General features: G+C 46.4%; 1 protein-coding gene across 1 annotated transcript; it reads left to right on the top strand.

The window, feature by feature from the left end:
• The first annotated feature begins 12,036 nt into the window (after positions 1-12,036).
• LOC101761949 (cytochrome P450 93G1-like) lies at positions 12,037-14,030 on the top strand. Its single transcript, XM_022828610.1, has one exon. It carries the CDS (start codon positions 12,179-12,181, stop codon positions 13,796-13,798), a length of 1,620 nt encoding a protein of 539 aa, XP_022684345.1. The 5' UTR covers positions 12,037-12,178; the 3' UTR covers positions 13,799-14,030.
• The last annotated feature ends 1,519 nt before the right edge of the window (positions 14,031-15,549 follow it).

The raw sequence follows: 15,549 nt of genomic DNA, 5'->3' as shown, positions 1-15,549 counted from the left end.
GGAAAAGCTGAGATAGGGGATCAGGGACTTAGATTAAGATTAACTCGAGAGATTTGGGGTCGGTCATCACACTTGGCTCCCAGACAACTCTGCATGCTTCCTGCCACCAGGCCGACTTCCCAGGCTTGGAGGCTGGGTGTGGGAGGTGACTCGGCGTGCCTCCATGGCTTCGCCAGCCCTCGCGCTCGAGGGCTGGGTGCCTAGTTCGGGTTGGCGTGCCTCCGTGGTTGTGCTAGTCCTTGCGCTCAAAGGCTCGGAGGATGGGTGTAGGATATCACTTGATGTGCGTCCATGGCATTTCACAAGACAAATACTACAAGATCAAGGATTTTTCTTTGAGCACCGCGCAGCTTCTCGGCAACCAGACAACGAAAGCACTCGGGCGAAGCTTATCCAACTCGACATTCGTGTAGGGCTGCCGTTCAACTCCACACCGCTCGGGGGCTTCATGTTTATGGATACTCGAGTACCCTCATGGAGGGCCCAGCCGACCACTAATGGGCCGGCCCGACTTGATGAAGAAGGTAGAAGATAGAGTTTAGTTAGGGCACCCCACGTGTTGTAATCCAGCTAGATCTCATCTATAGTAACCAACTAGGGGTCCTGCCATGTAACCCTATCCCTCGGAGTATATAAGGGGAGGTAGGGGTACCCCTAGGAGGGGAACCAATCCAATCCCTCAACACAACAACCAACACCCGAGCGTAGGGCGCAATACAATCCTCAAAATAGGACGTAGGGTATTACGCTATACTAGCGACCCAAACCTGTATAAATCTTTGTGTCTTGTGCCTTGCGTTACCGTCAAGTTCATGGTCTTGCGATCCTCTCTGCCTACAAATCAACCATTTGGGTACCCCTAGGTGGACTGCCGGTTACTAAATCCAACAGTGGTGGATAAGAAATTATGAAATTTTTTGTGGCATATAAAGAGTTGCCTTATTTTATTATGTTTAGATTGATCCCTAGCTAACTATACACAAAATTTGTTTATAAATAGAGTCCAAGAAACAAGAAAAAACTAACAAATGTTACACCTAACAAACTGGAAGCTAATATTCTCTCCGAGCCAAGTAAGATTCAGGTACCAAAACAGGCCTAGAGGTCCACGTGTGTGCTGCTACATAAACACACTTGATAACATGATATTTTTTTAGATAATGGAAAAAGTTCTGGCCTCAAACTTCCTGAAAGGATCTTGATGTCTCCTAGAGGGGGGGGGTTGAATAGGCGTACCCTAAAATTATCACAACTTAAAACAAGTTTATCAGGGACTTTCGGTATTTTCGGAGAAGTTTCCAGAAATTCCGCAACCTACGGAATTTCCAAAGAAATCTACAAAAATATCTGGAGCTAGGAGAGGGCACTTATGCAACGGAATAAAACTCTCTCAGTCAGAAACTGGAACCACCGGTTTCCAAAACTGGAACCTCCAGTTTATGCTTGGGCAGAGAAGACCCCTAAACCTATGAGGTGAAAGTGAGCTCGATATCAAACCAAACTTGAAGACTATGCTCACAGGGTGTTTCTCAGTAGGTTCACAAAGTTCGTGCACTCCACAAACACGAATACCCAAGTAGATCAACCAAATTCTCAAATTTAATAATGAATGCAAATGAGATCAAACCAGCGAGGAGACACGAGGGTTTGTTTCACCAAAGTTCAGATTCACCAATGTGAATCCTACATCTCCATTAAGGAGCCATTGGAATACAAGTCTACTCAACTCCCTTCTAATTTACCAGGTTTCTTTCAACCACTTTCCTCATTTCCACAAGATGACCTTTTTTCTTGCCGAGGTAAGATCGCAGCCTTCACAAACTTGTCGCTGCTCACCACACTGTGGCGGAACCGCCTAAATTAACCTGGCTAAAGTGCACTTAAGTCGTCTAATACACGATCAGGCACCTTAACAAGTCAACTTAGTCGTCCGTTGGATTTCATCCAATAAACCACACACTCAAGATCGAGAAGCATTGCTCACACGAAGGTGAGTGGTTAAAGAGATTACAACATTCTCATCACATTAACATAGTTCAACATTTTATTACATCATAGTTTTTAAAATTCAAACAGAATTTGCAAGGTTGTAAACAACAAAGAAGTAAAATATGCGAAAGCTAAACATCGATACATAATACCATGGCGAAGCCGACCATGATATCAACAACCCCTATCCTCATCGTCTGAGGAGCGATCCCAGTCGATCATCCAACCCAGAGGGAGCTGGGTAGGCCAAGTGACGCTAGCAGCCAAACTATTGACATTATCTAAAAAGTTATGGCAAAGCAAGGCTGAGCAACTAATACTCAGCAAGACTGACCTGACAGGTGATAACTACTTCACCGACTTCTAGTTATGCAGGCTTTTTGGCTGTGGGTTTGTTTTTGCCAAAAGCATCTAGAGTTGATCCTTACTTTCAATATTTTAGCTTAGGTTCTAAGTTCATTAACCAGTCTAAATTAGCAACTTATACTAAGCAAACATAGTTTTTAAACAATTAATGGCAAGCATCAAGTTTAGTATTTCCATCATGTTCCATCTTTACTCAGTGCAACATAGTGATCAAGTAGTCCCAAACTGTGAGAGGTAGACGAATCGATTCGAATTTATTAACCATGCATGGTGAACCTAATCCCCCGACATCCACGCACCACGAAGGGTAGCTTTACTTGTGAGCCATCCCCATCAATTCTTAGGCACGTGTCAGAGCCAAACTTCCCTTGGCATGCAATGCTCCACAGTCCCAGCCTCTGCCGTACTGTGACCGCACATGCACCCACATGATGCACCATGGGAACTATGTTCTAGGGACAACAGTAGTATAAGCCACGTCCTAGTTCAATCAGGTACTAGGCTTCTCCATCCCATACTATGTATGAGATTAGTACTTTCAAACACTTGATCATGAGCACCGACACGTTTTAACCTTAGTAAGTTCATTACTAGACAGACGGGGCAAACCACCATATTGGAACCATTTCCGATCCCGTTCGTCATCCTTATGGTTGTAGTATGAGTAAACAAGCAACTCCTATAACTCGCGAGTGATATGAAATCACTCGACTTTTACCGAGTCCTATTTAGCACAGCAACTACTCGGCCTATCATGCTAGTATTCAACCATAGGTACCTAACATTATGCAACTAAGCTTTCAATCAACTCCTATGAACTTAATGCACAGAAGAGCATATATATTGCATAATTTTAGAAAGCTGGGTTATGCTCCGGGGCTTGCCTTGAGGTTCAGAGAAAGTTAGCAGGTCTTCAGGGTCTTGATCTGGCTCGGGCTCAGCTTCCACGTGATGTAGCTCTGTGGCTGGTTCCTCTTCCGGTGTGGGGTGGAGCTCATAGGTTCCGTCGGTGATATTAACTTCTACACGATATGCATATGCAAATAGTTCAAATTTCCATGCTCCCACATGCAGGATGCAAGACCTGAATTATTGTTGAAGTGTAAATTGCATTTCGACCACATTCACCTAAACAAGCTTCTAGACTTTCATTATCTTCATGAAGTAAGGTGCGTTGTGGTATAAAACTCGGGGTTGATTTTGATGGTGATTGTGTACACATTTAAGATTCTTACAATTTTAGACCTCACAAGGAAGGTGGGGGTCACTTTAGGGTTGTTCAAGATTCATTTGGAAAGTTATCCTATTTCTGAAAGTTTTTCTGTACCTCTTCCATTATTACCTTTCTACCCTTACTAGTACATAAGGTTTCTTTTATTCGTTAAATGAGGTTCATATTCCAAAATTTGTTTCCATATACAAACAATAACATATGACACTGAGAATTTAGCAGTATCTCAATCATGTCATCAATGAGTTACTGTAAAAATTTAGGATCCATTGGATTAGTACAAAAATAATTAAAATTGTTTTATTACCCAAAGGTAGTATGTACTTAATCATTTTTATCTCAAAATCTACAGTGATTCTGAAGGTGAAACTTTAACAGTGGGTTGGACGTGTTTGATAGAGACTTGGGTGAATTTTTCATGATTTTTAGTGAAGGACAACTATTTTCCACATATAACCCCCATTTATTTTTCCATAAAAAGGGAAGTGTGTCTTATTAAGTGTCAACCAGGGTTTCATATTTCTCCTAAGATCTATACTTCAAAAATGGACTACTCCAAGTGGATTCATATTTTTCTCTACTCTAGATTACTCTCTAGGCAAAAAGTTACATTTAACCATAGATTTCATAGATAGAAGTTAAACTGTGGTTTAAAGATCCAAACTAGGTTGTAAAGCATTTTTCCAAGGTTCTTCTTACTGCAACAAACACTTTAGAAGTGGATTTGTCATTTTTACAGTTTTCTTTGATTTACTATGATTTAAAAGGCCTAAACAAGAAATAAAATTATAGAACATTATTTCTAATAGTAACATGTGGAAAAAAATCATTTTTCTATGAAACTATGTACTTCAATGAGTCCAACAAAAATTTATTTGACATTTTTCTGAGCTTCCTACATTTTTCAATGCATTTCCAAAGTTACCCTATTTATGTGCCGAAATAAAACAAAAAACCAAAACGACTTTACAGCCAGGCCCCTGAAGTTTTCGAAACGTCACACGTATGCCCTCGGTTCTTTCAAAAAGATCCCTACGGTGTTTTCCCAATCACATCCGTGCCCCTATGGAGTCACAGTGGTGGACGGCTTCGATTTCGGTGATCCTAGGGCTAATCAAGGGGAAGGAGTAGACAGGGGTGTGCGCTAGCTCACCAGGAGGGGATTCGGTGAAGTTCGGGGCGGCGGAGAAGGCGTGTGGACGGCGAACGGCGGTGGGGACGAAAACGGGCGGCGGCGGAAGATTCTCCGGCGTTTTGGCGCTGGCGGTGCTTCAGACTGCCAATAGAGAAAGATGCACGTGGTCGCGACGAAGCTTGCGGAGGCAGTGGTGTGGTGCGGTGTGGTGCAGAGCAGGGGGGCTCCACGGAGGGGTTGTGTGGTGGCGCTTGGAGCAGAGGAGTGGCGGAGCTTGGCGAGTGCGGGGTGCTGCGCAGGTGGCGCATTGACCCCTTTTATAGGGTCGGAGAGGTGCGGAGGGCAAGGGCGGAGCCAACAGGTAGCGTTGGCGTGGCCGGAGGGGAGAGGGGAGCGACTGCCGCACAGGGGACTGGGCGACAATGCCATTGGCGGAGGGGCGCGAGCTCCGGGGATAGGATCTCGTGGTGACTGGGCGTGGTGGATTTCGAGCGTGCAAGTGCGGCTTTTCCGTGGGTGATGGTTGGTGGAAGCGGGCGCACGTGTTGTCGCCGTCTGGCGCGGGTTGGTGGAGGTGGCTCGGCCGGTGCTTGGCGGCAGCGTGTCGCGAGTAGAGGGGCGAGGGGGATCACGTGCGGGAGGGAGAGATAGGGTCGGTGGTTGATTGGGCAGTCGGGGCTCGTCGTCTTGTCGCATCTCGTCGGGGATAGGGCGACGGCGGGCCACTGGTGAGTCGCGGCCACACAGCGGGCGATGCATGGGAGAACGTTCTGGGCACATTTTGGCATTAGGGTGTTCGCGAGGCAGGCCAAAGGCCGCGGTTTCAAACACGATCTAAACTGGATTTTTGAACGTCAATTCAAAATCTACATTTATAAAACTTGTAGTCCTAAGGTCCAGTTCCAACTTTTGCAAAAGGCGTTTGTTAAGTTTCAAAACAGATTTGGATTTATAACGGCCCAAAGTTTGTTAGAACGCGAACATTTTAGACCTAGAAAGTTTTCAGTTTTCGGTGCCGGTTTGACCAATTTAGCTCACTTTGACCCCATTTTTGAAAAGCTTTTGTGCAGATTTTGGCCTAACCCCAATAATTAATGTTGTCAATGACTTGTAGCACTAAAACTTTTATAAAAGATTTGACTTGAGCTTATATTAGAAAATTTGAGAAAAAGGGCTGCAAATTTGAGGAAATTCACTATTTTCAGCACTTATGAGTTTTTGAAGTGAGTTTCAAAAGCTACTGATTTTGATTCTAGTTTTTGAACCTCTTTCACTTCAAACTAGCAAAAGTGCTAATAAGGAAAGTTGTTAGAAATGTAAAACTCTACAACTTTTAGTTTGGTCAAACTTTAAGTTTCTATGCAAAATTTCACGTTTTGAATTAACCCCAAACTTGAGCTTTTAAGGGGAAAAAGGACCTTTCACTTGCTAGATTAGTGTCTAAGCCTCCTATTCCAGCTTAACCAAGTTTAGTTTAAGTAGAGTTGTTACAGCCACACCTTTGGGAGCTAGCCGGTGATGCCTAGCCTTCTAGGAGGCACACCTCCAAGAGTAACAAATGTTTCACTTGAAACTTGACAAGGCAAACTAGTGGTCAAGGACTGAGTGCTCCACTAATGCTCACGAATGGCTTCTCTCTGCTACCCAACTCACAAGATCTAGCAAAGATCATAAAACCTCACAAAGAGGGGTTGGGGAGAGCTATTTTAGTTTTAGTTTAGCTTAGAATAGGTAGGAAGCACACAAGCAACCTCAGAAGCAGCAGCTAGCAACTAGGGAGGGCATGGGGTATAAATATACCACCCCACAAAAACTAGCCGTTAGAGTGTCAGGACAAAACCAGAACTACCGGTTTCCTAAAACTGTAACCTCCGGTTTTTCAAACCAACTAGCTGTTAGAGACACGTGGGAATCAAAACCAGAGCCTCTGGTTCCCAAAACCGGAACTTCCTATTTTGCCACTGCCTGACTCGTTAGAGCATGTATGTGTTGGTGTTTTATACCTAGCAACCTACCAAGGGGTATACTGAGGTAGTAGATTGGTTGGTGGGGAATCATCGAACCTGGAACTTGAAGGTAAAAGCGAGGACACAAGGTACGGATTTATACAGATTTGGGCTGCCAGAGTAGCGTAATACCCTACGTCCTGTTTGAAGTGTTGTATATTGCACCCTAGCGGGTATTGTTTGGTATTGAGGATTTGGTCCTCTATTGTGGTTCTATGAGGTCTTAGTCTACCGATCTAGGAACCCCTACCCTCCTTTATATACTCCAGGGGGTGGGATCACTAGTCAGTTACAAGGTAAGAGTCCTAGTAGGATTACAGGGGAATCCTAGTAGGAGTCCGTCTTCTTCCTTCCTTGCGGGTACTGGGGATCTATCCCCGACAAGCCCCTAAGCGCTTCATAGTCAAATGTAGTAGTCTTCGAGCACTTTTTAGATCCTCGTTGAGTAGTTTAGTGCTCTTCGAGTACTTTGTTTGGCTGAATCTTGAAAGTTCCTTAAAGCCGCCATGAGGCTATGGTGTGCTCAAGCCCTTGTTCGTCTTGATTTTGTTATCTTCATCTTTAAAATGTGATATGGAATCAGGCTGAGGGTGAATAAAATCTTGAATCTTCTTCTTTCATCTTGAAAAAATCAACTGCTGGGTGTAGCTTATCAGCCCTCGAGCCTTGGAATGATTAAATAATCAATCCAAGGGTCTTTAGTATTCACACAAGTCGTCTTTTGAGTAGTCATTAGATGTCCAGCCCTCAAGCTTATGCGCCAGGTGAGCCGTAGGAGCCACGTCGAGTAGTTATTTGGTGCTTAGCCCCCGAGCTTGGAAGCTAGCTGAGCCATTGGAGATATTCCGAGTAGTAAGTGGTGCTTAGACCCCAAGCCTGGGAGCTAGCGAAGCCATTGGAGGTACGCTGAGCGTCCTAGAGAGTCGTCACCGAAGCTTGACCTACAAAAAGAGATGCATACATTATGTAACATATTTATAGAATTTGGAACTACTGAAATTTATTTAGTAATGAATGTAATGTAAATGTTGTGTGTCATGCTCTTGTTTTGTCCATATTTTTCTTGAGTAGTTAGCCTGTTACATTTAGGCTTTCAGTTCCTATTTAGCTATTGCCACTGCGTGTGAGATCTTTGTCTTGTGTACGCATACTAGCACTACTGCTATGGAAATCTTTGTCTCGCGTCCTAGTGCTAAGGTATGATAGAAGATCCGAGACTTTCACAAATTAAGGTGTGTTCTACTCAAGTAGATTAGTGACCACTAAGAGAAGACAACAAAAATAAGTAGTCGGCATTGTGACAAAAAGAGAGCGCAATTGTGCGTAAAGTAGTCATTGAGACTTTTCTTCCTTTTTGACGAGGAGAGCGTATGTTGCCGCACATAGGATTTGTGCCTCCTTAGGGTGCAGGCACTGTGAGCCTCCAGCACCCAGTGCACCAAACTCGTGGCCGTAGCCTCCAAAATTTGATGTACCAAGCCTGTTGGCAAGCTTTGGGAACTCAATGCACAAAACCTGTGGCAATAGCCTCCGTAATTCGATGTACCTAGCCAATGACTGTCAGTTAACATGCACCAGAAACAATTGGCGAAGTGTAGCTCTTGAGGGTAATTTCCATTGAGAGGCGTATACAAATATGTAGTCAACGCATTGGCCAATCATGCTGAAAACAAGCCAAAGAAATAATAATAAAAAAAAAAGTAACATAGCTTGATTTGTGGACGATTGTCGACGAAGCCGTGGCGGTCGTCGATGAAGCCGCGATGATTGTTGATGAATCTAACTAGTCAGAGTCGATTCCGACTAGTTGTCGATGGTGTGAGGCCCGCCCCCGACTAGTTTTCTAGTCGAGATGAGTAGTCGTCGGCGGGTCGCCGAGCGCCCTCGCGAAGTTGAAGTAGTCATTGGTGAGTTGATGCAACCGGACGTTGGTGTAGTAATGCTCACGTACGTCTTCTATGTACATTGAGCGAAGATATTGGAATCTTGTGGTGGTCTTCCATGTGCGTGTAGCACAAACCAAGTTGAATTTTGTGCCATACGAACAGGGGCAGCAGCTGGATGCTGTATTCCATCTCAAAGTATGTGCTGACACTCAATTCTGCTTCTTGTATTTGGACGTTAGTAGTGTGCAGTGCTGTAACTTTTGGAGATGGATGGATTCATTGTGGAGTGCTGTTATTATGTAATGGACTTCAATTCGGAATTGACGAGTCCCGGATTGCCTTGATGTCGTGCCTCTGTCTTGATCTAGAACAACGCGTGGAGACTTCTTTTCGGATTCGACAAGTCCCGTTGATACCGATGATGCACGCCGACTTGCTCTCGCACTCGACGACTTCTGGAAGCAACAACAAGTTTTGGTTTTGATGATGAGGTCCTTCAAGCTCGCCCGATAATCTCGGTGATCACCCCTACCTGGCGCTCCAGATGTCGGTGTTTTAAACCCAACAATCTAATGAGGGGTATCCCGAGGTAGTAGATTGGTTGGTGAGGGATCGTCAGACCTGAAACTCGAAGGTAAAGGGTGAGGACATAAGACATAGATTTATACAGGTTTGGCCTGCTAGAGTAGCGTAATACCCTACGTCCTGTTTGGGGTGTTGTATATTGTGCCCTGCGCTTGGGTGTTGTTTGGTATTAAGGATTTGGTCCTCTGTTGTGGCTCTATGAGGTCTTTACCTACCGATCTAGGGACCCCTACCCTCCTTTATATACTCCAGGGGGAGGGATTACTAGTCGGTTACAAGGTAGGAGTTATAGTAGGATTACAGGGTATGAGTCCTAGTAGGATTACAGGGGAATCCTAGTTGGAGCCCGTATTCTTCCTTCCTTGCGGGTACTGGGGATCTATCCATGACAGTATGTGTGGCTTTTGTGTCTCTCATCAACTCACATAGGAAACTTGAGCGCTGAGACTTTTTCAAATGACCATGTGATGCATCCCTCTTGATAGTACGGCATACCTATACTGAAGATCAAAACATAAACACAATATTCCTTTACTTGAGCTTCATCATCATGAACCATGCCATACTTGATAAATATATCCACTTGAGAGCTGCATCCATTTTTGTCTCTTTGGTTTGAGAACTTCAACCTTGAGCTAGGGACTTGAACCAATATTCAACACATATGAATGGAATCCAATTTAAGATCACAAGTCACCCTTTTATATGACTCAATAAACATTTGATACATCCCATTGCTATACTAGTTAAGGCTTGACTTGATACCTCGAAATTTCTCCAAGCACTAGCCACTTCACCCTAGCAAAGCTCATGGCCCAAGTCACCACTTGACCAAACTTTGCTTAGTACATTATTGCTAATCCCTTGCTTGATTCCTTCATCCAATCGCTGCCACATTTGAGTCTAGATTTGTTTTGACATCAAGAATGAAATCCGCTTGAGATCATATCTTCTTTTGACTTCAATATTCCATTTGTTGCTAACAAGCTTCTCATTTTACTTAGAGACCGAAGAATTACCCAATGCCATCATGCCTCTATCTTCACCTTAATTTTCTTGTCATATATTATACATGAACATCATGGGATTATACAATATTCATTACTATGACATTCATCTTCAAATTAAGCAATCTTGCACTATGAGGCTATCAAAGCCTCAACTCATCTTTAACACCATTGCTTGCTTTTCATGCTTAGATGAACAACACCATGTATCACACTTGTTCTTTTCATCAATAAGATTACACATTCTCACATGCTTAAGAAGTTTATTAGACTTTTAATCTAGTTGTCATTCAACACACCAAAACCCACTAGGGGTCTAGATGCTCTTTAACTTCCCTAAAGGGAGGTATATATCAATTCGTAATTATTACAAGCCACACTTAGAGTTTAAACCACACCACGTTTAATATTATTGATCAATACGCAAAATGAAAGGCCATCTATGGGATGCGAAAAACTGCATGGCTCTAGACTCTAGAAGCTGACATGCCTTGACAAGCCGCTCCCTTTGATCGTTAATGCGCTGCAACAGAGCCCAGAACCAAAGTCAATGTGTCCTCTTGAAAAGCACATACACAAAAAGTTTTTGTCTGCAATTGTTAAATACAATATCATTCCTTGTGAGCTAAATTTCCCAGCATATAGCAGCGGCTCCTATCAATAACATTGTGCTTTGTGCCCTTCTGCTTAGACCAACTAGTAAATAGATGGCCTAAGTTTACTGGTGGTTGTATACCTAACACAATGTGAATTGCATGCCAATTATTTTTCATAATGATATTCGAAAAATAGAGGTTTGGATAGTTTCCAGCTTACTACAAAACAACAAGGTTTACTATAGATTCCACATAAATAAATTCATCCCCTCAATTTGGATTAATATGTACAATGCTTGCAACAAACAAGACTCTCCTAAAGGAGATGTTAAGTGGGTTATCTTTGTTTAGAGCAACTCCAAGAGAGTTGCTATCCAACTCCCTAAGCTAAAATTTAGCAACTCAACACGAAAATCTTGCTCCAACAGACATGCCATCTTCCTTGCTATCCCATCTGAATGGCTAAATTCCTCCTCCCGCTGGCCAAACTTGGCAACCCAACCTGCCTTCCCATCTGCATTGCCAAGTGTGGGCCCCATGTATTGTACATACATCTATGGGCCCACCAGAAGGTTTGGACAGTCTTAAATATAGGGCTGGACACCGAGACGTATCTGACATGGAGACTCTGGCGCAGGATGGCGTAGTCTACGTGGCAAGACAGGAACTAGTCGAGGATTAGGAAAAGTACTCAAAGCAATTAGAGTAGAACTCATCTAATCGAATCCAACTAGTATTCTTGTAAAACAAATGACCTATAACCTGCCACCGACAATATAAGGTGAGGTAGGGACCCCTACAAAGAAATTCAACTCAACCAGCACACAAGATGTAGGGTATTACGGAATCTAGCGGTCCGAACTTGTCTAAATTGTGTGTCTTCGTTTACCTTCGAGTTCCTGATCTCGACGAGCCCTACTAACCAAAACACTACCTCGGGCACCCCCCCTCGGTAGGTTGCCAGGTCTAAACACCCAGCTGGCACGCCAGGTAGGGGAACTCGCCAAGAATCCACTAGTGAACTTGATGGCTCAAGTCGTCATCAAGCCAATCGTCGCATTTGAAGCAGGCACGACGTTCATCTTCGGCTCCTGGGTTTGCATCACAGACGGTGTTCTGTCAAGAAAATAAATGTTGTAAAATTTTAAAATTATAAGAAAATTATTATTTAATTATTCTTTCTCATCCCATCCTGAAATTCTAAAAAATTCAGGTGATATTTGTCAACCTTCATCAATACAGTAATATACAACAATAGTTTCGAGCACTACAGGTCCACAACTCTCTCTCAGTAGTCCTATAATAAGGCACCTCCATCAGATCACGCGCAGTTGAGTTCCTTGGTGAGCAGCTGAAAGCACAAAGGACGGACAAATCATGCTGGTGGTGAGCATGGAAGAGCATCCAATGGGCGCCGTAGTCCTGGCGCTCATTATTGCGGCCGTCGCCGCCGTGTCCTTGCAGCACCTCATCTCCCGGCGAGCCTCCCGTCGTCTTCCCCCTGGCCCGACTAGCCTCCCAGTGATCGGGCACCTCCACCTGCTCCGGCCGCCGGTGCACCGCACCTTCCAGGAGCTGGCTGCCCGGGTGGGGCCCCTGATGCACATCCGCCTGGGGTCCACGCACTGCGTCGTGGCGAGCACCGCGGAGGTGGCGAGCGAGCTGATCCGCAGCCACGAGGGGAGCATCTCGGAGCGGCCGCTCACGGCGGTGGCCCGGCAGTTCGCCTACGGCTCCGCCGGCTTCGCCTTCGCCCCCTACAACACCCACTGGCGCTTCATGAAGCGCCTCTGCATGTCGGAGCTCCTCGGACCCCGCACCGTCGAGCACCTCCGCCCCGTCCGTCGCGCCGGCACCGTGTCCCTGCTGCGGGCCGCGCTGGCGGCGGCCTCCTCGCCGGCGGCCGAACCCTTCGACCTCACCCGCGAGCTCATCCGCCTCTCCAACACCTCCATCATCCGCATGGTCGCCAGCACCGTGCCGGGGAGCGTCGCGGACGAGGCGCAGGAGCTCGTCAAGGACGTGGCGGAGCTCGTCGGCGCCTTCAACGCCGACGACTACATCGCCCTCTGCCGCGGCTGGGACCTGCAGGGCCTCCGCCGGCGAGCCGCCGCCGTCCACCGCCGCTTCGACGCGCTGCTCGAGGAGATACTCAGGCACAAGGAGGACGCCAGGGAGGCGAGGAAACTCCTCATGCTCGACGACGACGGCGACGACGGCAGGAAGAAGGAGGCCGCGACGGCGACGATGCACAAGGACCTGCTTGACATCCTCATGGACAAAGCCGAGGACAAGACGGCGGAGGTCAAGCTCACACGGGACAACATCAAGGCCTTCATCATCGACGTGGTCACTGCTGGTTCGGACACGTCGGCGGCCATGGTGGAGTGGATGCTGGCGGAATTGATGAACCACCCGGAGGCCCTGCGCAACGTGGTGGCGGAGATCGACGCCGTCGTCGGCGGGGACCGGATCGCCGGCGAGGCGGACCTGCCGCGGCTGCCATACCTGATTGCGGCGTACAAGGAGACGCTGCGGCTGCACCCGGCGGCGCCCATCGCGCACCGCCAGTCGTCGGAGGAGATGCAGCTCCGAGGGTTCACCGTGCCGCCGCAGACCGCCGTGTTCATCAACATCTGGGCCATCGGCCGCGACCCGGCATTCTGGGAGGAGCCCCTGGCGTTCCGCCCGGAGCGGTTCATGCCTGGCGGCGCCGCCGAGAGCCTGGAGCCCCGCGGGCAGCACTTCCACTTCATGCCCTTCGGCAGCGGCCGCCGCGGATGCCCCGGCATGGGCCTCGCGCTGCAGTCCGTGCCGGCCGTGCTGGCGGCGCTCGTGCAGTGCTTCGACTGGGCCACCGCTGGCGGCGGCGACGACGACGGGGTCAAGGGCATGCCGATAGACATGGATGAGTCGGACGGCCTGGTGTGCGCTCGCAAGCACCCGCTCCTGCTCCGCCCCACGCCTCGCCTCAACCCCTTCCCGGCCGTCGTCTAGCTCCATGGGCCCACACCGCGTTAGTGATGACGATGTCACTATACATTACCTACCCACCATGGAAGGGCGAAGAGTGTGCAGATGAGCAAGCAACGAATCAGAAGCTAGGCAGCACCATGGATACGTACGATGTGTGACATCTATTTGTCCTTGTCATCCCTTGGTTGAGCATCAACATCAACTTGGCACTTTGGCAGTACACTGCGTTTTTATTAATTAATATTATTATTAATCCCGCAAACAATAATTATCTGTCATTTCTCACCAAATATTCACCAAATATGCGAAAGCTCAGTCTTTATAAAAGAGTGACAAAAGAATATAATCCAAATTTCTCGTCAACGACGTTGACGCCTCGCCTAAGGCATTGTTTGGTTGAGTCACAAAGACCGCCTCACTGAGCTCGTCGCCGATCCATTTCGCGTAGTTGTGCTGTAGTGACGAGCCAGTATGCAAGACCAACTCGTTCTGCAGGGAAAAAACAACCAGCCACTTTACATGTGGATGTGGCATGTAAATGGCCCTTGCAACATATATGGTTTTGGGATTTTGGTGTTCTTGCTCCTACTCCAAAGGTTAATTGTGATTTTACCCTCTCTTTTTTAACTTTGTAGATTCACCCCCACTTTTTGGAGTTGAAGTTACCGTTTACCCCTACTTTTCATTCTGTTAGTTGGAGCAGCATTAAACCAAAAAAAATGAAAACAAATATTCAGAGGAGCGGAAAAGGTCTTAACTATCCGTAACCTTATCCTCATCCCCACACTCATTTCCTCAGCACAAGAGGCCCAAGCCCAACTCCTCCATTTCCAAGCTATCACGTCAAATCTAAGGGTAGGAGCGGTGGCCGGTGCCGCGGTGGGCGACGGCGCTGCGGGCAAAGGTGCACCAGGGTGAGTCCGGTGTGGTCGTACGGCATCAAGTTGGAGGACACGTGGCACAATCATGAAACTCGCGTGGAGGTGAAGCGAAGTCATGAAGGTGCTGAGTCCATTCGATGTACCAAGAAAAAGTTGGATGGTTTTACCCCTACAGGGTATTTGGGTTGAATGCTTCATGTAAGGGTATTTTGGATATTTGCCAAATGCGCAGATATATGAGGAGTGGCTGTTGGAGCAGCCACCTTTTTGGGTGAGCTTCTCATTTGTGTAGGTGAGAGCCTTTGGTAAGTGAGAGAGGGAGAGTGATGAGAGGATCATGTTCTTGAGTTTTTTGCCATCATAGCTTTGTGTTTGGCTAGGAGTGACTTGTAACCGGACATGGTGGAGTAATTTAAAGGTCACGTGCCAACTTGTTCCATCTTCACAAGATCTGAAGTTTATCTTTTTCGGGATTTTTTGAGATTTTTGGGGGATTTTTTGTTCTTCGCGTTTGGATTTTCGTGAGATTTGTTGGGAACTTTTGTTGCTAGGGTTCTTATGAGCAACTTTATTGTGACCCCCTTCAAATCCATCGTGAATTCAGCTTGAATTTGAAATTTTTCCTAAACCATCCTTTTTTTTCAGGGTGTTCGGTTTTCTCCAAAATCCGCAATGAATATTTGAGATTTTCGTGATCTTTTTCTTGATCTATTCCAGATGCTTTTATGGCTCAAGTTCCGTTTGAATCCACGGAATTTTAAGGGAGTATTTTGGGTTTGAAGTTGGGAGCTTGGTTCTCGTGTTTTTCTTTGTTCTTGTCCTTCCTCCCAACTCAACCACCACCAGCAGCGAGTCGCGCACACGCACGCACAAGCGCTGTGTGCACAGCAG

The sequence above is a fragment of the Setaria italica genome, chromosome VII (genome assembly GCF_000263155.2).
Source record: "Setaria italica strain Yugu1 chromosome VII, Setaria_italica_v2.0, whole genome shotgun sequence".
Classification (NCBI taxonomy): Eukaryota; Viridiplantae; Streptophyta; class Magnoliopsida; order Poales; family Poaceae; genus Setaria; species Setaria italica.
This window is presented reverse-complemented; position numbering and strand designations above follow the sequence as displayed.

Excerpts from the sequence above, each read along its gene's own strand:
- LOC101761949 (XM_022828610.1), top strand. The coding sequence starts at position 12,179 with ATGCTGGTGGTGAGCATGGAAGAGCATCCAATGGGCGCCGTAGTCCTG.